The sequence below is a fragment of the Pyrus communis genome, chromosome 17, assembly GCF_041283825.1.
Source record: "Pyrus communis isolate YQ-2024b chromosome 17, ASM4128382v1, whole genome shotgun sequence".
NCBI classification, from domain to species: Eukaryota; Viridiplantae; Streptophyta; class Magnoliopsida; order Rosales; family Rosaceae; genus Pyrus; species Pyrus communis.
This window is the reverse complement of record NC_142581.1, coordinates 7,707,260-7,732,612: the sequence shown is the minus strand read 5'-3', so window position 1 is coordinate 7,732,612 and position 25,353 is coordinate 7,707,260. Positions and strand designations below refer to the sequence as shown.

Here is a 25,353-nt window from a genome sequence, read left to right as displayed (position 1 = left end):
AACAATTATATGTCTGTATATAGAATTTTAATTTAAACATACTCTTCATCATGTGATTAGTCATCCGATAAGAGAAATAAACACAACCAATTACGTGTTGAGAGAGATTAACATATAATTGTATAAATCAGAACCCATAACTTATATGGTCTCATAGACCCTAGCAAGAAGCAAGAAAATGATAAATAGCATCACACTGAAATTACTTCTCTCCATTTTGGTGAAATGTATCTGACCATAAATGTAAAAGACAAACAGAAACGTAAACCTTGATTTAGAACCTTGTTATTTATTAGTGAATGCCAGCCCTCTTCATATATACAAATGAAATGGGCACAGCTATGAAGGATTACTCCCAATTTTTGGCATGTGCAAATGTTCCCATAGAAAACACCATAACTCCAAATACATATTCCATCTAATCCTTGTCTCTTCTATACATCCCCATCTTCAATTCATAAACTTCATTTTCGAAACTCTTCCAAGGAGCAATTTTTTACGCAACAATATTCTACTTTAAGGGTGGAGATTCAAAAGACAACATTAAAACAGTCAAATTAAGTAGGTATCAAATTCGTTATTCAAGTGAGTCGAACTTAAGATCTTCTACTTATAGATTGAGTAAAATACCACTAGATCGTAGTACTAGTATAATTAGGTATCAAACTTTAGGGATGGAGATTCCGAGGATACCACACACAATGACTCCATAATAATTAAGTATCAAACTCTTCATTAAAGTGAGTCGAATTTAAGATTTTTTAATTATAAATTAAGAGAAATACTACTAAATTGTAATATCAGTAGCAAACCCTAATAAAAATTGAGAATGCTGATTTTTAAAACAAGCAGGTACCCAAAAAAAAAAAAAAAACACTCCTCAATATCACTCGTCTGTAGAACGAATGAAATCGTATACATGAATACACACACAAAGAAAAGCAAATTGAAAATTTATCTGAAAATGTTAGATTCAACTGTTTGATCTCTGAATCTTGGGAGAAAATAGGGAAGGGAAGCTGATGGGTTGCAGAAGGTGTTGGTTGTGGCCGGTGTAATGGGGGTTTGGGAGGTGCGAAGCCGACGACTGGTGGTGAAGGTAATTTACTTTTGTTTATTTTTTAATTGGTAATTAACTATTTTACTATTATTTTAACAGAAAACTGAATGGAAATGACTAAGATTGCAAACTTTGCAAAACACAGTGATCAAAAAGATTTTTAACCAAAAAGAATACATTTTTCCCCAAATGCAACCCAGTGATAAAATCAGAGTCATCGATGCCAACAGTGTCTTAAAAAACAAGAGGACACAAGGCATGACCTAACAGTTGATTCTCCAAAACTCCATTCCAAATGCTTGCTTCCATTTCATTTTGGACATTTTTTATTGCACTCTAGCTTTTTCCAAAAGTGCTTTTGCCTACCCATCCACCAACCCAGCCTTCTCTAGGCTAGCCCCTTAAACCTTTCCCATTGGATTTTTGCAGCACAGTAGCCGATTCTTATTTATATTACATAATCCGAAGTCCATAAAGAATATATTATAAATACCCAATATTCTTGGTAAAATGCAAAACAGGAAACAACCCATCTGCTATATATACACACTCATTTCGTTTTGGCCCTTCAGCACCAATTATAGCCAAAACAAAGTATAAAAAATAAAAAAATAACCCACCAAACCCTACAAATTACTCAAAAGCTGCTTTTCAATGGGCAGCCAAAGTGATTCTGATCCAACCGTGGCTTCACTTTCCTCCATTGCTCTGTTGCAAGAGAGGTTCAGGCAGCTTGAGAAAGTAAAGGAGAGGAGGGAGGAGCAGCAGCTTCTGCAGAAGTTATCTGAGACTGATCATCAAAGGGTTGTTTGCACAACAAGGCATTTTGATCATCAGCCTGCAAAGTTCCCATTCGATTCCGATATAGTCGTTCCGGTTTGTCCAAGTGCTCCTGCAGATCATTCACTCTCTCTAGGGCTTAATCTGCAGCCATCTTCCACACACTCATGGCCTAACAACACAAAAGCAGCTGCTGCCGCAGCAAGTGCTTCTGCAAAAAGTTTTGACAACTCAGACCTTATTGACACCTCTCTTCATCTGTAGACAAATTCCTACTGCCTTCAGTTTGTTTGTGTAATATTTTGTTTGTGTAATATTTTAAGAGTATGTAACTAATTATATGACGGAATTAATGTTTATATTCATCTAAATAATGAAATAAATTAAAAGAAGGAATGGAGGAGCAACATGCTAGCTGCTCTTCTCTTTCATTTTTCCCTTTTATTTGCTGGTTTTTGCTTCACAAAATTAGCATGTCAACACATATGTTTTTCAGATCATTATTTTGAGTTTATAATGATTGGTGATGAGTACAAAAAATTCATCAAGGCCAAAAAATCACATAATTGAGAATAATTAAAGAGTAATAAACAGAAATCTCTACATAATCAATCTTTGTGATGAAGCTTAATTTTGATGGATATTTTAAATATGGATTAAGGTTTATTGCTGCCTTTGACAGAAGATTAGAATAAGTTGTTCTTTAGAAATTCGAAAACTCAAAAACAAAACTCTAAAAGGCGGTTTAATAACTATTTCAGGGAACATACAATGAATGATGATGGATGAACAAGGACTAAGGAAGGAGCGTAGAATGGTACACAAATAAAAATTGAAAAACTACAAAACAATTTTAGTAAGTTTTTGTTTCTAGCTTTTGTTGGACTAAGGAGGGAGCGTAGAATGGTACACAAATAAAAATTGAAAAACTAAAATACAATTTTAGAAAGTTTTTGTTGCTAGCTTTTGTTTCATACTTTCCGTCGTTTCTCCCTCCTCTAGTCCACCATCCTCCCTCCACTTTTCTTCATTCCTCATTTCCCCCATCTCTAACGAGAAAAGGTAAAAACTAAAAAAGAAAACCGGACATTGTTAGTTATATAAAACATTGTACAATGTCTTGTTGGCCAAACTTGAACCTCTAACTTTCATTTTTAAGCTACTAATAGGTAACACAACCCCATTTCACATCGATCCCTCACATTGCCGTCCAAGAAATCAATTACTATGAGAGGAAACGAGGGGAGGATTGAATACAACATCTATACACGAGAATTTCTCGTCCTCCACACCGGTACTGCTTACTCAAACGGGGGACTTAATTAATAGATTTGGTTCGGTTTGATTTGGTCCTATTTTTTTTTTTTTTGTCCATCTCTAATAGGTAGGTATCGAACTTGAACTTATAGGAATGAATCCTAGAACTTTCACTAAACTTTTTTTTTTTTTTTTTTTTTGGGAAACTAGAGATTCATTGCCACAAACTACAGATTTATTGCCAAGGCAAAGATGCCAAGATTACACAGAGAGCTTACACCAAGGCAAACAACTAGCAATACACAACCAACCCAAGAGTGCAGGGAGCTACAAGAAAGACAGACACCGCACCAAGTGCAAAGGCGTCGCCCCTTACACTGCCAAAACTACTTAAGGTGGGCAAGGTAAGCCATCATTATTAAGGACATAAACCAAAGAAGATGGAGGTCGATTGACCCACGAAACATCGCACATCTCCTGAGATCTTGTCGACACTAACAAGTCCGCCACCTTATTGGCTGATCTTGGAGTCCAAGACCAGCGATAGTCTTGGAAGGAATCCCCAAGTTTTTTGACCTTCGCCAAAATGGGATAAGCCATCTAGCTATCATTCTCCAACGAGTCATTCAAGCATGAGATAGACTCGAGGGAATCAGATTCCATAATAACCCATATATGTCCCAAAGAGATGCCCAATTCGCATTCATGCAAGAGTGTCATGGCTTCGACCTAAGTAGCATACCGAGCCACGATTGACTGCCTTCGAGAAGCCAGAAACTTGCCTTCATCATCTCGCACTACAATCCCTACAAACCTCGAACCACTAGAAGCTACTTAGCTTGCATCCACATTGATTTTAATGAAAGGGGAGATCGCCGAGGACCATCTGGATACCTCAACAACACCACCAGAGATCGAGGTGGGATGATCCTCATTTATACGGTTCACCTCGAGAAAAGTGCCCACTGCATTTGAGATGGCAAGAATGACCTGTGACGATGGTTGAAAATGAGGTTGCATCTCGCTTTCCAAATATACTAACACGTGAAGGCTATATAAGAGAGCATCCAATCCTTATCCTGGTTAGCCCAACGATCCGAGTTGATAAGGGACTCTAGCCATTGCGCCCATGATGAAATGTCATCCCTATCAACCCTATAGTTTAGCACCCCTCCAAACCAAATTGCTTCCACCCATGGACATTTGAGGAAAAGATATTCCACAGATTCATCACCATTTTGGCAAATAGGGCATGTCGAGGAGTGGGACGATTTTCTCTTGAAAAAATTAACCATTGTGGCAAGGGCCCTATGTATTGTTTTCCACATGAACTTTCGAAGTTTTGGAGAAGTGTTCAACTTCCAAATGACCTTCCATACTTGCTTTGAGGAGTACCTAGTGTAGGACAAGCGCTAACCCTCAAAGTAGTAAGCCCTCGAGTGTGCCCAATGGTACCCCGACTTCACAGTGTATCTTCCACGTTTGTCAAAGGGTCAGACATGCCTATCTCTTTTAGAAGTGTCACCAATCACAATATCGCGAATTGCGCTCATCTCCTCTGTTGATAAAAATGCCATTAGAAAGCCAATATCCCAGGATCTGGAATTTTGCACACATTAGCGACTCAACCAGGGTGTTTCTAGATACCGCCATTTCATCCCTCGAAATAAGATGTCCCACGAGAAAGGAAGGGATCCATTTATCAACCCATAAACACATGTCCCTTCCTCCCATGATTTGCCAGTATGCCCCCTTCAACAGAAGGTCCCGACCCACCAATAGGCTGAACCAAACCCACGACGCACGGCATCCTCTCTTGGCATCAAGAAACGAGCAGTGGGGAAAATATCTGGCCTTTAAAACTCTAGCCCATAGGGACATTGGGTCGTGGATGTGGCGCCAACACTGTTTTGCTAGAAGAGCATCCTTGAAGTCCTGGAAGTTCCTAAATGTCATGCCACCCTTGCTATTGGGTAGGCCAAGAATTTCCTTCGCCATCCAATGGATTTTCCTTTCCCCACATTTTTGTCCCCACCAAAACTCGGAAATAAAAGCATCCAACTTGTTACACACCACCGCGGGAAATTTGAATAAGTTCATCGGATAAGCCAGGATAGCTTGTACCACTGCCCTTATTATAACCTCATTTCCCGCCTGTGATAATGTGCTTCGTTTCCACCCTTGGATTTTCCCCATGATTCTACCTTTTACAGAGGCCAGCCCTTGTCTTTTTGAACAACCCAAATGGCGGGAACACCCAGATAGATGCCAGGATCACTGGTAGCAGGCATTTAGAGAATGTCCCCCCATTTCAACGGAGTCAGCCGAAGGAATGTTAGCACCGAAGAACACACTAGATTTCTGAATATTGACTTCTTGCTCAGATGCCCAACAGTACTCACCCAATAAATGTACTAGATTATTACAGTTCTTCATATCTGCCTTCAAAAAGTTCAGCGTATCATCGGCAAATAAGAGATGCGAGATTACCAGGCCATTAGGGTTCATCCTTACACCATCCAAATGTCTCATTTCCACCGCTGACTGAATCATCCGACACAGAACCTCTCTCACTAGAAGGAATAAATATAGGGATAAAGGGTCCCATGTCGTAGTCCTCGAGATTGAGCAAACTTATCCCTGGGTTGTCCATTAAGGATGACGACAAAGCTAACTGTGTCAACACAGCCCATTACAATCCTCTTCCACGTAGTACAAAACCCCATTGTCTCCATTACTACATCTAGGAAGTTTCACTCCACCCGATCATAGGTTTTATGCATGTCAAGCTTGACGCCAAGTTCGAACTTACCTTTTGCTTTCCTAAGCTTGAGGACATGGAAAAGCTCATATGCAATCTCAATGCTGTCATGTATCTATCTACCCGCCACAAAAGCGTTTTTCCTAGGAGAGATAAGGTTTGGCAAAATGGGCTTCAACCTGTTCAAAAGCACCTTTGATAGGAAATTTTAGGAGTAGTTGCATAGGCTAATTGGTCGGAATTACGAGACTGTCTCTGGGTTGTGTACTTTTGGAATCAACACAAGGTAGGTGGAATTGATCCAACTAGGGCAACTATTCCCAGACACCATAACCCACCAACTCATTAACTTCGACCATAATGTTCTCCCAAAATGTGTGATAAAATACACCTTGAAAATCGTCCAGTCCCGGGGCCTTAAGACCCCTCATTTAGTGTGCCGCAGCTTTGATATCCTCCATTGTGACCCTAGTTGTCAAAGACTCGTTCATATCAATAGTGACAGTCGGGGCAATGCAGTCCAAATTTGATCATCACTCCCTGTGCCCATAAGTTTTGAAAATGTTCATAAAGTGGTTTTCAATCAAGTTCCAAACGTTCCCCGAGCTCTCCTCCTAAGTTTCATTCTCATTGTTGATCCTCAACATTTTGTTCCTCATTCGCCTTTGTAGAGTAGATTGGTGGAAAAATTTGGTATTGGCGTCACTCTTCCAGAGCCAATTAACCCGGGATCTTTGTTGCCAAAAACTCTCCTCATGTTCCCGTAACTTACCAACCTTATTTGACAATTCCTTGATTTGTTCAACGTTTTCTCCCTACCTATGTTGCAGTTCATCCAATAAAGCAATGAGTTCTCCGATTTGTCTATCTCTCATTTCAAAGTCATTGCCAACAAGATTTAACCAACTCCCCGCAATCTTCCTCCTTGGCCCAAAATGCTTCAAACCAGAATTGTTTTCTTCCTCTTTTAGTGCCTGGCTCACATTGGATGATAATCCGGCAGTGGTAGGAGCCTATCACCATAGCATAGGTGGCAATGGTATTTGGCCACAACTCTTGCCATTGACAGTTGAGAAGACCCCTATCAATGCGTTCCTCAATAAGAACACCATTACGGGTACCTCTCCAAGTGAAAGCAAGCTCATTGAAGTCTAGATACATCAGCTCCGTGCAGTTCATAAAGTTTGCCAAATATCTTGGACAATTATAGAGCATCTGTGCACCCCCCCTCTCCCCGATTTCTCAAAATCCCAAATAAATTCATTAAAGTCCCTTCCACACATCCAGGGGATAGAAGAACGGGTAAATTGAGAATTCATCCACCCCCAAAAGTCTTATAGACCCCAATAAACCTCACCCAATTTTGCTCACCCACTTCTCTAACCCGTGCATCTATAATATTTTTTTAGGAATAAGTGACATCAACATCCAGTGAATCGTCCTACCATAAGCTTAACCCACTAGCTTTCCTGACCGGAGCAACATTGAAACCACCCAAAAAACCCATACGACACCATCAATTATATGATCTTTCATCTTAGTTTCAGAGAGGAAGATCATAGAGGGCCTATACTTTCTTATTAGACCATGTAGGGCTCGAACTACCGTTTTCGACCCAAGACCATGGTAGTTCCAAAAGAGGTGAGTCATGGTGAACTTGCAACTATTGAAAGCTAGCCGCCACTATCTCGGGAATATTTTCCCACTTTTCTCACCAAGAGTGAATTCCTTTCCATTTCTGAGACCTCCTCCATATAATTCCACATATCCTGGTATTCAATTGGGACTTCCTAGAGTTCCTCTTCTACATATATAGCTTTCTTCATCATTAAGCATCTTTCCTTGATACTCATTCTCCGAAGCCTCTCGGCAGCTTTTCCTTTTCTAACTTCACTACTCTCACCACTCTTGACCTTCTTTTGTGGGGTTGGAACACCTTATGGTCTTGTTAGTCAAGTCCCTATTTCGATTGGCATCTCATGGCCTCTAAGCAACTGAACTACTTTAACTCTCTGTCATGTGTCTCAACCCGAAAAGCCGAGGAGACTTCCAAGGTTATAAGCTGCTTCCTACCTGCACCAGTCTTCATGCTTAATTGTAGGAGCATTTGAACTGTTTTCAAGCCTGGATCATCCCCATGTGTTTGAGTATCAACCTCTTCTGGTAGTTCTTGAATCGTGACTGGTGGGTTGATCCCTTACCTCGACTGTACTCCAAGGATATGTGGATGAGTGAAGCTCGATGGCCTGTATCCCATAAGCACGTGGTGGGTTATTCTTGGAGTACCTCCAATCATAATCCATTATGCAAGATTGTTCCCCTCCCTAGCTCATTTGCTTTCCTATCTGTCTATTCTCTTCCTTCCTTTTATGGTAACCTAAACCTCTTCTGTTTGCATTAGGTCCAATGGGTTGGGTCATGTTCCCTCCTCACAACCTGCTTTGTTATTTCCACATTCCATTGTGAAGTGGACGTAGCCTCATCCCTCACAGTTCCAGCAAGTCTTCTCTCTCCGGCACCAAATGATATGGCTCTAAGCAAATCCACCACATAACGTATTGGCCCCGTTTTTTTCCATTCCCCTTAACCAATAGCCCTTCCATTATTCAGTTCGAATGAGCAATCATTATTTATATGCCCTATTCTCCCATACCGGTAACAAAAGTCTTGCAACTTCTCGTATTTGAATTCCACCCAAGTATCCATATTGTTCTCCCTTGGTAGCCAACAGCTTATGGTTAAAGGTTCAGACGTATTCACCATGACCCTTGCACGAAAGAAACCTTTCGCTTTGGAGGGATATTCGAACTCTATGAACTCCCCAATTTCGTTAGTGAGGTGTCTAACATTGGCTTTTGAGGTCAGAAATAACGGCACTCCCTTAATCTGGACCCAGAATGAGACCATTTCCACTTTTACTTCCTCTAGGGCAAGCTCTTGGGGCCACATTTTGACCGAAAAATTTTGTTTCATCACTGCTCAAGGAACCTGATTCAGAATTTTTGTGGTCGTACTCTCATCTTGGACGGTTATGATGAAGGTGTTGTCTCGAACCTATTTGACTTCAAACTCGCCCATCTCTTTCCAAGCGGACAGAAGGATAATCCGAACCCCCCATTTGTTTAAGGTTATGTTGACCAAAACTGCTCCCACTAACTTAATCCGATGTTCCATTGTCGACAAATCCATAGACTTTTCCAGATAGACCATCAGCTCATCTACCTCTGGTTGCACCATTTGTCTCTTGGAGTGACTCAATGCACAAATTGAATTTACAGATGTATATAACAAGCAAATTGTTGAAGATTTGCTGAGGTTTAGGTTTGGGAATATTGGTTTTTTTTTTTTCCAACCAGATCTATTTTGTTGTTCCTGTGTTAAGTTCACAACAGCTACAAAGAGAATAAAGGGTTGAAGATACCTCTGTTTTGTTTAACTTGAAACCCTCCATCTTTTAATTTCCGACTCGCTGGTAGTTGCAACAGTCCTCTTTTCATTAATTGTCATAGGTTGTTGAGGGTAATTACTTTCTTCCTTTTCTCTGGAGCTGCTAGATCTTCTTGATATCTTGAGTGCCATCATCCCGATGCTAGAGTTAGGTGATAGAGTAAATTTCCCAAGACACCCGACTGCCCAATCCCACAAGCATCAAATCTGAAAAGATTCTTGTTGGTTGGAATTAGATGAGGGGAGTTGTGGCGCAAAGCAGAGAATAGGTATTGGTGGAGGGTTTCAACGAATTGGGATTTATGGTGATTTCACAGAATTGGGAATTGATGCGAATCGCAGGATTGAGCCCAAATGGTTGGGGTTAGCTAATAAGGTTTGAATACGGTTGAGGGATCCACACACTACTCTCACAGAGGAGAGAAAGACCCTCACGACGGAGGAAGGCTCTCCGGATAAGAGAAGATTAGGAACAATTTTCACTAAACTTAAATACTAGTGATATGGGACTTTCTTATGTGCTACAGGGTACCGAGTACTCTACGTTTTAACTATTAATGTTTGTTTAAAAATATAAAATTTAAAATTTAACGATTAAAACATGCAAGTACCGCAAACTCTAGGGCACCCAAGAACTTCTGCTTGTGGCACAACAAAACGTTCTTAAAAGCAACGATCTGCAAACCCATGTACCTAAAAACACGACGGTATGCATACTCGGGGGTTTTTATTTTACTTTTGTTTTTAACGGAAAATCTTGGACCACAAATGATCGGCCCAAACTGATCTGCAAACCCAAGTACACGTACTCAAAGTTACCAAAATACCCCTTTCATCTCCAGAAGCTTCCCAAACCCCTCTCCAACTCTATCAGAAACCCCTACTAAAACCCTGACTCCTCTATCCAATCTCCAGCCCTCTCTCACTCACTCACAGTCATCACTCTTTCTCTCTCTCTCTCTCGGCCTTCATCTCTCCATCTCAACCAATATGCACAGGCTCCCACGACACTCCGTCTCCGCCATCCTGCGCCACGGCAGCGCACGTTATCGGAACTCGGCGGCTCCGATCTCCTGCGCTTCTACCCACTGCGGTTCAGTGCGTTCTTCCTAACTCCACGGATTAGTTCTCGCAATTCGAGAAAATGATTAATAAATTCTGAATTTTTATGAGTGATTGTGATCGAAAATGTTGCTTCTATAACTGGGTTATCTTTAATTTTGAACTTTAATTATAATATAGTTCTCAGTGAACCCTCACTTGTTGTGTTGATAATTTTAGTTTGAAGGTGCCTTTTTTTTCTTTCTTTTTTTTGTGTTCTGCTGCTGCCAATTTAATTGCGTTCAATCCAAAGGTTTTGGCGATTTGATAAAAACAATTTCTTGTTAAAGTTTTGAAGCAATTCAATTGAAGTTTTCTAATTTTGGATGTGTTAGCTTACGTCGATTATATAAAATTTGAGCAGGTGGGAGAGACTGATAGGCAAGTCAGATGGCACTCAGTGTTGGTCCCTGGGAAGTGTAACACTACCAATTCCGCAACTTTTAACTTGAAAATTGGCCTGTATTTCGGCAATCGGTATGAGTCCACTGCTGCAGCATCTGACGCATCGGCCGCACCACCTGCTGAGACATACGAGTATCAAGCTGAGGTACTGGCATGTGACCTTCGGGGATTTTTGAACTTTATTGCGAGGATTAATGGGTATTAAGTGTTGTTTTTCTTCATGGTGCCAGGTCAGTCGCCTCATGGACCTCATCGTTAACAGCTTGTACAGTAACAAGGAAGTTTTTCTTCGAGAGCTTATTAGGTATTCTTTTGCTAATTTGATGTTATGTAATATTGATCAATGGATATGCTTGTGTGTTGCTAATATTGCCACTTGTTTTCATTTGGGTTTACAACAACAACAACAACAAAGCCTTATCCCACTAAATGGGGTCGGCTATATGAATCCTAGAACAGTATTGCGCATTGTTTTGTGCCATTTCTTCTATTAGATCTAAGTAGTCAAAATCAAGACATTTGAGCTAACCCTAAAATGCCTTTGCATTCAAGAAATAGTTTTATGTTTGATTCTGGATGGTCATAAGTTGTTTAGCTTATGATATGCTGACAATATGTTCTTTTTTGCAGCAATGCAAGTGACGCATTGGACAAACTTCGTTTCCTCAGTGTCACACAGCCTGATCTTCTGAAGGGTGGAGGTGATCTAGATATCCATATCCAGTCTGATAAAGACAATGGGATCATCAATATCATGTAAGCTGTCTGCTTGTTTCTGTCTTTGCCTGTGCTTAATGATTCTTGTTCATCGTATCAACGGTGTGGTCTTTTCTTTTGTGTGCAGTGATTCTGGAATTGGTATGACTCGGGAAGAGCTTATTGACTGTCTGGGAACAATTGCACAAAGTGGGACATCAAAATTCTTGAAAGCATTGAAGGTATACTAAGTCTGATTTGAATTTAAGATCCTGCGATTGTATTATTTTATGTACTTACAAGTTTGTTTTATCAGGATAGTAAAGATGTTGGCAGTGATAACAATCTGATTGGTCAGTTTGGTGTTGGCTTTTACTCAGCATTCCTTGTTGCAGATCGGGTAAGTTCTTGACCAGAAAAACGACTTTTAGTTTGGTATCGGCTATAACGATGGGGTAGTCCTCCCATTCCCCAAGTTCCTTCTATGCTTTGCGGCCTCAACTTCCGTTTGGCTTTTTTTATTTTATTATAACCTTTCTTATAGAAATTTTTATACTGTATGATTGTTATGTATTTCCTATCGATTGCAGATTGTTGTCTCCACAAAGAGCCCAAAGTCTGACAAACAATATGCATGGCAAGGAGAGGTAAATGCTAGCTCTTATACAATTCAGGAGGAGACTGATCCCGAGAAGCTTATTCCCAGAGGAACCCGCATCACCTTGTATCTCAAGGTCAGTTAATAAAATTTTGCTTGCTTTGTGATTTCTTAAACCTTTTTGTACTAGGCTGATCTCGAAGCTAATTCTTCGTCCGACTACATACTTTCAGCGCGATGACAAAGGTTTTGCTCATCCAGAACGCATTGAAAAACTTGTGAAAAACTATTCACAATTTGTTTCCTTTCCTATATACACTTGGAAGGAAAAAAGATTCACTAAAGAGGTAAGGGTTCTTCTCTATTGTACTTTTGTCATAGGTTTTGTAAGTGATATTCTCTGGGAACTATTGAGACTTTCAATTCAGGTTGAGATAGATGAAGATCCAGCTGAATCCAAAACAGATGAACAAGATGAGAAAACCGAGGTATCTCTCTCATCCAGTATCTTGATCAATCTTGGACTAATGTATTCTGCATAGTAGGAGATTCAGTGAAAATTCCTATTCATGACTGGTGCGACGAATGAATTAACTTTCACAGAAAAAGAAGAAAACGAAGACTGTTGTTGAGAAATACTGGGATTGGGATCTCACTAATGAGACACAACCAATATGGGTGAGCCTCATCTGTTTCCTTTTCAGATGTTTACTTTGCCTTTTGTGGTAGCAACTTATTAGGAAAACTCATACGTCATCTTATTTGATGTGTACAGCTTCGCAATCCTAAGGAAGTCAATACAGAGGATTACAATGAGTTCTACAAGAAAACTTTCAATGAATACTTGGATCCACTAGCATCTTCGCACTTCACAACAGAGGTATTTGTTGAGAATTAGTCCCACATTGATGGGAGGAGGAACTTTGCATGGGCTTATAAGAGGTTGGGCTACTCACCATATAGCCAATTGGTTTTATGGTGAAACCTCAACTTTCTTCATGGCATTAGAGCCAGGTTGTCCCACATGTAAGGCCAAACGGCCACACGTGCTCCACGTCTCCCCGTTATGTTGTCCATGTGTTATGCTTGAAAATTCGCCACACATGAGAGGGTGTGTTGAGAATGAGTCCCACATTGATGGGAAGAGGGACCTTACATGGGCTTATAAGAGGATGGGCTACTTCCCATATAACTAATTGGTTTTATGGTGGAACCTCGACTTCTTTCAGTATTAACAACTATTACTCCCTCGTTAAAAAAAAAAGTTTCTCAACAAATGTTTTTTTGAACTTATTTTGACGTAAATGCTGCATATTTCTGTATCATCACATGATTTGTGCTTCTTGAGTTGGGTAAAACTTAAGTAGAATTGACGATTAAAGAAGTTCCTTAACAATGGCTATTTTGACAGCATTAGTTCCCTGAAGTTAGGATAAAATGTGTAATTGTTTGATTATGTACTCTTAATTTCATTTTTCTTTTGCTTTTAAGCTGAAAGAGGTTTCTATTTGCAGGGTGAAGTAGAGTTCAGGTCTATTCTATATGTCCCAGCTGTTCCTCCCATGGGGAAGGATGACATAGTCAATCCCAAGACAAAAAATATAAGGCTTTATGTGAAACGGGTGTTCATTTCAGATGACTTTGATAGAGAACTGGTAAACAACACAAAAGATGTTTTTTCAACACAGTAATGCATCGTTCTCTTAAATGTTGCTTATTGGTTCTAATTGTTTTTGCATTGGCCCGAGCAGTTCCCACGATATTTAAGCTTCATCAAAGGTGTTGTGGACTCGAATGATCTTCCACTCAATGTCTCACGTGAAATACTTCAGGAGAGTCGTATTGTGAGTACATCCACCTCACTATCTTTTTAACCTTTAGGTCTAGTTAGTTTGTTAAACAAACTACTGTTTCTGTGATGTACTTGTAGGTACGGATTATGAGGAAGCGCTTGGTTCGTAAGGCCTTTGACATGATCCTTGGAATATCCATGAGCGAGAACAGAGAAGTATGTTTTTTGTTGCGTTTTCTTATCATTATTTTGTTTATTTTTTTTACATTCTTGTAGAAATATGGTTCAAATTTCAGCATCTTGGCAATTATCACTTCTTGCATGTCTCCTTTTTCGTTCCTTAGCTGTAGATATGAGTCATATGACTGAATCCTGATCATTGCCAGGCCATCTGCTACTAGGGCGTAGAGAATGATATCTTCGCTTAATGTTCTTTAAACACACTTATTTTTGTTTGTTGCAGGATTATGAAAAGTTCTGGGAAAATTTTGGCAAACACTTGAAACTGGGTTGCATTGAAGATCGTGAAAATCATAAGCGTATTGCTCCATTGCTTAGATTTTTCTCTTCCCAGAGTGAGGATGTGATGATCAGCTTGGATGAATATCTTGAAAACATGAAACCTGAGCAGAAGGATATCTATTACATTGCTTCAGACAGTGTGACAAGTGCCAGGAATACACCATTCCTGGAGAAACTTCTTGAGAAGGACTTCGAAGTATGTATTCTCTCAATTAACTTGACGCTAATATATGATTATATTCATTTTCGTTCTGTTTTATGTATCCATGCATGATTTATGTTGTTCTATTGCTGTAGGTGTTGTACTTAGTTGATCCCATTGATGAGGTTGCCATCCAGAACCTTAAATCATACAAGGAGAAGAATTTCATTGATATTAGCAAGGAAGACCTAGATCTAGGTTGGTTCATTGGAGCCTTATAAGTTGAACATTTCTGTTCTGCTATGGATGGGTGGTTACTAATGTTCTTGCTTTTTTGATTTTATGCGTCCTTTGCTAGGGATGTAGCTGACAAATCTGATTTGTGTGAGTGACATTTTTGCAGGGGATAGGAATGAGGAAAAAGAAAAGGAGATTAAGCAGGAATATAGCCAAACATGTGATTGGATTAAGAAGCGTTTGGGCGACAAGGTTGCCAGTGTTCAAATTTCAAACCGTCTTAGCTCGTCACCCTGTGTTCTTGTGTCGGGGAAGTTTGGCTGGTCTGCCAACATGGAGAGGTAAGAGGCTTCTGAATTGCTATTTATAACTTTTAGATATTCATGTGTTAGAACCTGAATGTTATCCTCTAAACTTTTGATTGGAACTTTCCAGGTTGATGAAGGCACAAACTGTCGGTGATACCTCTAGCCTGGAGTATATGAGAGGCAGGAGAGTGTTTGAGATTAATCCCGAGCACCCGATCATTAAAAACTTAAATGTATGTTCGCACAAAGAAAGTGCCAGTTCCCATCATTTGAATACTTGACGGTTTTAGCAAGTTTGACAACACTTTTAACCCTGGTTTGTAGGCTGCAAGCAAGATCAACCCGGATGATGAGGATGCTATTAGAGCTATTGATCTTCTGTACGACACAGCATTGGTGTCAAGCGGTTTTACTGTGAGTATTCGTACTTGCTCTCTTTTTATAACTGCTCTCCAATATTAGTTGGGTTGAAACACAAAAATGCCACGCAACACTATTACCCTCTAGGATTTTTGTAGCCAATACTCGAAGATGTTTGACTTGCATGTTTGTTTGATGATGTTTGTGAGCGCCTAATGCTTTCACCTTGTAGGAATTATAAGGGGTCCAATATTTGTTGGGTTAAGACACAAAAACGCTACACACAACTATTACCCTCTAGGAATTTATTGTAGCCAACACCCGAAAATGTTGATTTACATGCTTGTTTGAAGATGTCTGTGAGCATCTAACGCGTTCACCTTGCACGTCTTGTGAATGTAGCCTGATAATCCAGCAGAGCTGGGTGGAAAGATATACAAGATGATGAGTCTGGCGCTCTCTGGGAAATGGTCCACACCTGCTGCTGAAATTCAGCAGACCGAACCCCAACAACACAACCCCGAGATACTCGAGGCCGAGGTTCGGCAACCAGGACCCCAACACAACCACCCCGAGACGCTAGAGGCCGAGGTGGTTGAGCCTGTTGAAGCCGGCAATCAGAAATGAGGGGCACAAAGCAATTTTCCCTTTGCTCTTTTTTCTCAAAATTCATTGGTGTAGGGTCTCATAAAATGCAGGACATAACTGTTAGGATATAATATTTGATGGAGCTATTGGCAAGAACTAAAGGAGCATAAAGCAATTTTCTATTTTTCTTACAAATATCAGTTGTAGGCTTCGGTGGCAGTGTTGATATATGGACGTAGGCTGTTTGCCTCAACTCTTAATTATGGGATTATTAATGATTTTGTGATTATTCCTCTTTTTAGTTCATTTTATTTTTTAAGCATAATCAAATCGGATGTTTACCATTAAGAAACTTTATTGAAGTTGTTATTGGCACTTTGAAAAGTTATTCTGCATTTCTTCTTTGTAGAAACGCCAAGGAGAATTTGTACATGACGAAGTGCAATTGTTATCATTTGTCGAAATAAAATCACCTCTCAAAAATAGGTTAAATACAAAGTAAATAATTGGCAAGAGATCATGTGTTTTAAATTCAGTTTGTAGTTTCTCTACCAGTTAGTGGAAAACAAGGGCAAAGACAACAAAATTGCCCTCAAGTCCTAATAAACACACCTCCAACAATCCAAATAAGCAAGGGCAAGTGGTGGACCAACCATTGCCGGCCCAAGTGCGCAGCCATCTCAAGCCTGGCTTATTGCCTTCAGGCAAGTTGATGTCAGCGTCCCTTTTTATTTTTTTGTGTCAAGCGCATGTAACGTGCGTGCGACTAAGAGAGAGTGGCTAACGAAATTGCAACAGTGGGCTCTGCTGCATCAGTTCAGTCAGATTTTTCCAATGATAAAAACATGTTATTTCATTTAAAGCCGTTGAGTTTCCAACGGCCAGATGATGAGGACTGTATAAACTTACTAATTAACGCTGGAGTAGAAGTGATTGATTCGTAGTTAGATTGACTAAGATATGGAAAAGGAAAAGCTTCAAGAGCACGTTACATTTATTTTTTTTTTGTTAAAAATCTGTATATTATTCTACATAGGATATGTACGCAAGTCAAGTGGCCCAACTTTCTGAAATGACCATTTTAACCTCGCTATTACACGTGGCGCGAGGCAAGCGATTCCAAACGTTTGAAACTTGGAAAGTCTTGACGTCTGGGTAAAAATCTGCATTGGCGTGCCAAGGGCAAAATGGGAAAACAATCCCTTGGTAGAGAGATGAATAAAACTTCCCCAAATCTTTCTTTCCGCGTCTGGTCTCTACTGAGCAGCTGAATCTTCTCTCGGCCTTCTTCTGGTAAGCGCTCTCTCCCCTTCTCTCTCTCTCTCTCTCTCTCTCTCTCTCTCTCTCTCTGTGTCTTCTGTTTGGTTGCCGAGAAAATACGGTGGAAAATGAAAGGAAATTCTCTTAGTTTCATTTGCTGCTCTTGATCTAGTAATTTAGCAAAACCCCCAGCACTGAAACAAGGCAAGTACTCGATTTGGGATCGGTTCAGTGACCTTTGAAATTTACTCTTTGTTGCTGTAATTCTCTCTGTGCTGTGTGAGTCGTGGATTGGTGTCAAATTAATCACCAGGAGAAGCAGATTCGATGGAAAAGGAGGGTTTTTTTTTTTTTTTTTTTTTTTCCTTCTGTGAAAAGTAAATAAATTTGGGGCTTTCTATTGTGTGGAAATTGGTAAAGGTCTGCCTTTTTTGTTGTGTGTTTGTGAAATGTTCTTGTGGCTTGAACATTATTTCGTTTCGAAAAATTGGGAATTGGAGACTTTTTGACAATAGTCTTGCTTGACGGTTGAAATTAGTTTAAGACTGTTAATGTTATGGACAGAGGAAAGCTTGATTGGCAGTATTACTTTGTTCAATTTCAGTAAAAATTAGTTATTTTGTGATGAATACTTCTTCGGAATCATTTGTTGTGAATTTTCTTTGCCTCGATATTAGCTGAATAAGAATAGTAATTGTAATTATAATCTCTCGTGAGAATTTTTTAGTATTAGTATCTGCGTTCAATCGATGCTGTAGAAACTAGATGATATGCTTCTCGTAGCATCTTGCCTAATCACAATAAGCCAATTGAGTTTCATGTAATTGAAAATGCTCCTAATCTTCTTACCGATATTTGCAATTGTTTATGTGTGCATGCACGTGTTTTCTTTTGGCGGTGCTGAATGGGTGCTGAATGGGTGTTGTAACAAGTTCGTTTTGAAGAAATTTAACCTCACTATTTGGTTGTTATGGAGGATACTTCTTTGTTCCTGCACATTACTCTTGTCAGATATCAGAATATGCGTTCGTCATTATAGCTTTCTAAAGATTTCAAGTTTTATGGTACTGAATACTGATAGGTGATACTTCTTTTGCCGCAGTTGCAGATAAAGGGAACTGGTGGATGGGTACATCATCTGGTTCCAATATTCACCAACAGCCTTCATCAAGAATGCTTCCTCCACGTCAGCAACCACGAGCAGGGGGATTACAAACTTCACTGTCCCTTGTCTCTTCAGATCCTCGGCTGTCCCCAGAAGAACCCAGATCAAATTCTGATCACAGACGCGAGTCCCCTACCGAGAGTGCCAGTTCTCGAGAAACCTGGCCTACTGCTGATGTCATAATGGCAAAGAAGATGGAGAATGGGAAAGCAGAAAATGATTGCCCTGAACAATCAGTCATTCGCCGTCTTTCCAGTGCTGATAAGATATCTCTTCGAGAAATAGCTGGAGAGCGAGTTGATATAATCGCTGAAAAGATGCATCACCTACCCGACGAGTTTCAAGAAGAATTGAAGAACAACCTCCGAGTCATCCTCGATGGGAATGGAGGTTCACAGCAGCGAGAGGAATTTTTTATTTTGCAGAAGCTTGTTCAGAGTAGAGCGGACTTAACAGCTAAGACATTGATTAGAGCACACAGAGTGCAGCTTGAAATCCTTGTTGCAATAAATACCGGGATTCTGGCATTTTTGCATCCAAATATCAGTCTTTCTCAAACTTCCTTAATTGAAGTTTTCGTGTACAAGAGATGCAGGAATATAGCATGCCAAAACCAGATTCCTGCTGATGATTGTACCTGTGAGATATGCACGAAAAGGAATGGTTTCTGCAATCTTTGCATGTGTGTAATCTGTAACAAGTTCGACTTTGAAGTTAACACTTGCCGCTGGGTTGGTTGTGATTTGTGTTCGCATTGGACTCACACTGACTGTGCGATTCGTGATGGACTAATAAGCATGGGACCCTCCGGTAAGAGTGGAGCAGGGCCATCCGAAATGCTTTTCAGGTGTCGAGCTTGCAATCGAACATCTGAGCTATTGGGCTGGGTCAAAGATGTTTTTCAACACTGCGCTCCTGCCTGGGACCGGGAAGCTCTGACAAGGGAGCTTGACTTTGTTAGTAGGATTTTTCGTGGAAGTGAAGACCCCCGAGGGCAAAAACTCTTTTGGAAGTGTGAGGAGCTCAAAGAAAAAATAAAAAGTGGACTTGCAGAGTCGACAGCAGCCTGCAGAGCAATATTGATGTTTTTCCAAGGTACGTAATTTTTTTAAGCGTTTTATTTTCCTTTCCGCGTGGTGTCAGATTCAGTTTGCTTCTTAGGGAAGAAGATGTATTATGGTACTGTCAAGTCTTATGGAATAGGATTCCACTCCAACTATAGGACAAATATTTTTTGAATTGTGGGTTTTGTTGCAGTATTTGCGTACTGTAGTGTGTTGTCGTACTTTTATTTTTATCTTTAATCTATTTTGTCCTGATTTGAAGTATTTTCTTGATGAAGAGCTTGAGGGAGATTCTCCAAAGAGTCTGGAAAACGGGGAAAGTGGACGGCTAATAGCACCACAGGAGGCTTGTAATCGAATCGCTGAAGTGGTGCAGGAGGCCATAAGGAAGATGGAAATGGTGGCAGATGAGAAGATGAGAATGTATAAGAAATCCCGAATGGCTGTTGATGCTTGTGACAGGGAACTCCAGGACAAAGCCAGGGAAGTCCAAGAGCTAAAGCTTGAGAGGCAAACAAAGAAGAATCAAATTGACGAGCTGGAGAAAATTGTGAGGCTCAAACATGCAGAGGCTGATATGTTCCAACTCAAGGCCAATGAGGCAAAACGAGAGGCTGACAGGCTCCAGAGGATCGCTCTTGCCAAGTCAGATAAATCAGAGGAAGAATATGCCAACAGTTACTTAAAACAACGGTTGAGTGAAGCCGAGGCAGAAAAGCAGTACCTTTTTGAGAAGATTAAACTGCAAGAGAGTTCGCGAGCATCCCAGAACGGTGGCGGCGGCAGTGGTGACCCTTCTCAGTTGCTTATGTACTCGAAAATGCATGATATGATGCCAAACGAACGCCATCTTTTCAGAAAAAAACCCTGAGGAACGATTTCTAGTATGTACTGTATTATTTTAACTTCAACGGTAGTAATTTACTTTCTTTAGTGAACTAGTTTGAACGCGGTGACTCTCTTGTTTAATTTGACATGTGTGCCCTGAGGGCATTTTTACTGCATCTATATATTTGTGAAGGTTGATAGTTAAAGCAATTTGTTATATACTCGCATGTCTCAGTGGTTGTTTTGGAGCTGATTTATTTGATGCATATCTTTCTGTTGTTAGAGAAAATCAGACAGTAAACAGAATGAGGTCCTTTATTGTTTTCTTCGTTGCATTGTTTACCTCATGAAGTGGACAGAAGTTAAAACTCCGTCGACCATTTATCTGAACATGACTGAACTTGCTACAAGTGTACTCGTAGCTGAGTGCGGTGACTCTTCTTTAGGTTGGTGGCCAGAGAGGCGTTATTTTCTTTCGGTAAACCATGAAACCGGGAGAACGGAGATTGATGTGCAGGGTTACCGGAATGACCATGAAAGTTGTGGAACGCCATAGCCGTGGTAATACCATGACACCTACTTGTAGAGCTTACAGAGACATTTGGAGTGAAAATATTGGCGTTGTTTAAGAAGAGAGGCCTGATCTTCTCGACTTGGTGATGCTGATGATCTTGCTGGGGCTGTTTGAGGGAACCAGAGTTCCATTCGGAAAACGCAGCAGATGCCTGAATTCTAGTGCGGTCGGTATTAAATGGCTGAGGATGAACTCTAGACGCAGCAGATGCTTTTATTTACGATCTTAAGGAGGATAACAAATCCATGGTAAGACCGAGTTCTCATGTCCGCCATGGCGCCTGCAGATCGGTTTGGTTGATCGGATTTGCAGGCTTAGAATCTCCAACTGCAAATAGTAGAAAGATGCAGAACCAGAAAGCCACTAGTACAACTTTGAGTGTATTTTAAGCTGCTGAAGTACAGGGATTGTATTATTTGTTTATATTTATATTGGATAGAAGATAAATGAGATAAGGAAATCGAACTCGAGACCTCGAGTGCAGTGATGATATTTCTCTAGGCTGCTGATGCAGAGGGGTGGTATTAAATTTATAACTTGGTTTGCATTTCATGCTTTCTGAACCAGCAACCAAAGATGGATTGGTGAATGTTTGGGTACATGCTTTTTGTTTTGGGGTTTTAGTTGGAAGGTATTTTATGCATGGGCGTGTAGTATATCTCCATTTTTTTCTTTTCCTTAAATTGTTTTTCACTATTCTCTCTATTTATTGTGCCCAACAGCTTTCGAAAAAATGTTTGTATTATTAATTACATGGTGAGTACCGCCTAAAAATGTTGCACAAATACCTGTCCAGTCTTTAATTACGGGGAATAACTTAATTGCGGAGACATGTATTTTTTGTTCTATGATTGATTGACATGTTTACTTACAAGGAATGAGACTATAAAGTATAAATTCTCTATTTACACACGCAAAAAATAAAGGAAAATATTCTAAAATGAAACAATTTCTTAATCTTGGGACAGAAATAGGATAAACCAGTCATGCACAAGTCATGCACACCATGCACAAAACCGAAATTACTAAAATACTCACATATAAATGAGTTATTCCTCACTTTCTCTCCTTCCTCTCTCTTTTCTTACTTTCTCTCTCTCTCTACTCTCTCTCCCTTCCTCGGATCTCTAAGCTCCGATTTCGAAGAAATGGAAGTCCAAAGAAAGGCGAGAAGAGTGAGCTGGGCTTTGGGTTCGCCTCATACCTCTGGTTTCGAACAAAGGGATGTGAGAGAGAGGTGAGAAGAGTGACCTGGGTTTTGTACCATATTTTCTGTTTTGGTCAATAAGTTCCATTTTTTCTGGCAATTGAAGCTTCGGCGTGCATAGTAAGGTAGGGTGTTTAGTTCAAGGTTTCTTCATCAATGATTTATGGAATAAATGGGTTGTTTGTAAGATGAATTAATACTTAGAAGTTAAATTAGGGTTTGTGTTTCATGTTGGGGCGTAAGGGTTGCGGAATAAATTTCAAGTTTTGACATGTTACAAGCCTACAAGATTGTGATGGAACAATTTTTTATTCAAGTGTTCAATTGCAGAAATTTGTGAAAATTTTTCCTTGGTGTGCATGACTACATCTTAATATGAGAAGCGAGAATGTTCACTAGTTATGATGAACGTATGTTGTGCCTCAGAATTTAGTAAGTATGACCATAACCTAGTTGGTCTCTATCGCATCCTAGACCGGCTCTGTTGTAGCATGATATTGTCCATTTTGTGCCACGCCCTCACGATTTTGTTTTGGGAACTCACACAAGAACTTCCCAGTAGGTCAAATCCTAGGATTGCTCTTGCCCGAACTCGCTTAACTTCGGAGTTCCGATGGAATCCGAAGCCAGTGAGTCCCCAAAAGGTCTCGTGCTATATGGAGGTGGGCATGTACATATAAGGCACATCACCTCCTCTCCGTTGGTCAATGTGGGATGTTACAATCCTGCAAAAAACAAAATTAAGAAAAAACGTAGATGACGTTAAGGGTCATGCGTGTCGGTGAAATAACGACAACAAGTATCATATTTTTCGCGTGCACGGTTAAGAGGTGGTTGATATATGTAACAAGACTTTTCAAACTATCATTGTAACCTTATATACATAACAATTATGTTTTAAGTGTATCCACTATACCAATATGTTGCAGTTAAAGTTTCTTTCGTTATGTGCATATCATGTGTATGTACTGTGCATATTATGTGCATGTGGTTTGCATTTAGTTTATTATGTGTAGATAGTGCGTATTTACATCTTTGATACTCTTCGCATTAATGTAGTTTACTACTTTTCCTTTGATTCAAAAGCAGGCCCTACAAATACAAAAAAAACGAACGAGTTCGTGAAACAATTTCCTTTGATTCAGTTGGGTTCTTTCGTGCCCATTCAAACTGCAATTTTTTCAAATCCTTGAAATATTTGAACCAAATTCAAATTAATGAATCTTCAATTCTTCGTATAAAGTCTAGGATCATTTATTTGATTGTAGCATTTTTCTGATTTCGAAGAGAAAGCTGTGAGTTATGAGTTTTTTTTTTTTTTTTTTTTGGTTGAGCTCAGATATGTGAGCATAACATGTGCATGTCATGTGCATGTCGTGTACATACAATGTATGAGCGAGATTAAACGAAGAGAGTGAATGAGTACAGGAAACAATTTCGTCCATATCCTTCTCTCTTCCTTCTTTCCACTCTGATTTCTCTCTTTTCCCTCAAATGTATCTCTTCTCCAAAAGGCAACTAACCTTTAATACGTTTTTTCATTTAATTGTAGCAAAATCAAAGTTGAAGGATTTGGGTCTCCTCCAAGAAACACCAAACCAATCACTTCAACTCTAAGAATCCATCAATCAAAAAGCAAAATTAAGCAAAACCAGTTCACAAAACCTACAAATGAAAAGGTAAAAATCGAAGAAGATGAGTGGGTTAGAGATAGAGCTCTTGTGCATATTCGAAATGTAGAGAGATGAGAGAGAGAAAGAGAGAGAGAGCTTGGATGAAGATGATGGTGTGGGTTAGAGATAGAGCTCTTGTGCATATTCGAAATGTAGAGAGATGAGAGAGAGAAAGAGAGAGAGAGCTTGGATGAAGATGATGGGTGGGTTAGAGAGAGCTCTTGGATGAAGAAGATGGGTGGGTTAGGATTCTTTAAACTAGAATTTCTCTCTACTCTATGTTTCTCCCTCTACAAAATGAGAAATGAGAGCTGGAATTTTTGGATAACCTATTTATATGAGAGGACAATTTGGTCATTTCAAAGTGTAGGAAAAATCTTATTTCTGTCCGATTGTTGTGCATGGGGTGTGCATGATGTGTGCATATTTAAAATGTCCTATTTCCGTCCCAAAATTAAATAAGTAAGTGGTGTCTGGTGTTAAAAATGTGTCTTCCATTCCCAGTTTTAACAAAGTATTGTCACCAAAAAGCGATATGTTATCCAATACTTGAACAATTTATGAATAAATAATAAGTGGGGGACTGCCATAATGGCTAGGGCTAGACCTGTAAAAAGGACCGAGGCCCAATGGGCCGGAATAAAAATCAAGCATAGCCCTATTTGTGGGCTATGGGCCTCCCAGTCTTAGGACCGAGATTTATCTAGCCCGATTTAAAATGGGTAAGTTTTGGAGGTTTGGGCCATTCATTTTAGGCCCTGAGTCGAGTTTAGGTCTGGCCCTTAAGCCCAGTTCTTAGGCCCGGCTTGATATGAATGTAATTTAAAATACTTTTGAATTTTCTTTAATATAATTAAATTTTTTTCAATACTTAAATAAACTATCGAGACTCGAGCTGACGAAACCATTCAACTAGATAAAAACGGGGCTAAAAAGAGAAAAAAATGATATTTGTTAATTGATTATATTAATCAAACAAATACCTTAATTGATATGGTCATTGATAACTAATAAAACTAAGAGGTTCTAAGTTTAATTCTTATCAATATTATTAAAAAAATATTTAAATGAAAATGATTAAAGAGCGAAAAATTGGGGCGGGCTGGGCGGCCCGCTCGTAGGCCCAATTTTCTCGACTCGCGGACTAGCCTACGCCTTACTTCTTTGGCAAAGGGCCGATTTAGGCCGACCTAATTTTTCCCTACGGCCCAAAATTTTCAGGTCGGGTAGGGATTGGGCCTTGACTTCTTAGAACCGGGTCAAACCGGCTCAACCCATCTTACATGTCTAATTAGGACATTTCACTTCAACTCATTATATCTCAGAGAACAAATTCTTATGTTCTCCTTAGTGTAGCTTAAATAATAATTTCTATTAATTAATGAAACCCTCTTTGTCAATCAAAAGAGGATGAAAGGACTATTTAGTCTTCTATCACACAAAAAAAAATGATGGGTAATAATGTAATTTTATAGGTCCAAATTTTACTTTTTTTTTTATTGAAGCCAAGTAATGTTAAAATACATCA

General features: G+C 39.7%; 2 protein-coding genes across 6 annotated transcripts; both read left to right on the top strand.

Moving 5' to 3' along the window:
• Positions 1-10,159: 10,159 nt before the first annotated feature.
• Positions 10,160-16,343, top strand: LOC137707578 (heat shock protein 90-6, mitochondrial). Of its 2 annotated transcripts, XM_068446476.2 has the most exons (20): positions 10,163-10,403; positions 10,771-10,956; positions 11,042-11,115; positions 11,442-11,567; positions 11,656-11,749; positions 11,824-11,907; positions 12,098-12,241; positions 12,339-12,452; positions 12,534-12,593; positions 12,709-12,783; positions 12,881-12,985; positions 13,620-13,760; positions 13,857-13,949; positions 14,036-14,113; positions 14,361-14,615; positions 14,717-14,819; positions 14,965-15,139; positions 15,234-15,339; positions 15,431-15,520; positions 15,869-16,343. In XM_068446476.2, exons 1-20 carry the CDS (start codon positions 10,296-10,298, stop codon positions 16,091-16,093), a joined length of 2,436 nt encoding a protein of 811 aa, XP_068302577.2. In that variant the 5' UTR covers positions 10,163-10,295; the 3' UTR covers positions 16,094-16,343. The 2 variants fall into 2 exon arrangements, with proteins under 2 accessions (XP_088545015.1, XP_068302577.2); XM_088688889.1 differs by having other exon boundaries at positions 10,160-10,403; positions 12,339-12,593.
• Positions 16,344-17,209: 866 nt separating this feature from the next.
• Positions 17,210-20,577, top strand: LOC137707983 (OBERON-like protein). Of its 4 annotated transcripts, none has more exons than XM_068446941.2 (3): positions 17,210-17,347; positions 18,417-19,574; positions 19,822-20,577. In XM_068446941.2, the coding sequence occupies exons 2-3, from the start codon at positions 18,440-18,442 to the stop codon at positions 20,412-20,414; spliced, it is 1,728 nt and encodes a 575-aa protein (XP_068303042.2). In that variant the 5' UTR covers positions 17,210-17,347; positions 18,417-18,439; the 3' UTR covers positions 20,415-20,577. The 4 variants fall into 4 exon arrangements, with proteins under 4 accessions (XP_068303042.2, XP_088545449.1, XP_068303043.2 ...); XM_088689323.1 differs by having other exon boundaries at positions 17,248-17,347; positions 18,423-19,574; XM_068446942.2 differs by having other exon boundaries at positions 17,316-17,518.
• Positions 20,578-25,353: the final 4,776 nt, after the last annotated feature.

Excerpts from the sequence above, each read along its gene's own strand:
- LOC137707578 (XM_088688889.1), top strand. The coding sequence starts at position 10,296 with ATGCACAGGCTCCCACGACACTCCGTCTCCGCCATCCTGCGCCACGGC. Across the intron at positions 11,750-11,823 it reads AATTCTTGAAAGCATTGAAG|GATAGTAAAGATGTTGGCAG; the intron begins GTATACTAAGTC and ends TTGTTTTATCAG. Across the intron at positions 12,986-13,619 it reads CTTCGCACTTCACAACAGAG|GGTGAAGTAGAGTTCAGGTC; the intron begins GTATTTGTTGAG and ends TTCTATTTGCAG.
- LOC137707983 (XM_068446941.2), top strand. The coding sequence starts at position 18,440 with ATGGGTACATCATCTGGTTCCAATATTCACCAACAGCCTTCATCAAGA. Across the intron at positions 19,575-19,821 it reads AATATTGATGTTTTTCCAAG|AGCTTGAGGGAGATTCTCCA; the intron begins GTACGTAATTTT and ends TTCTTGATGAAG.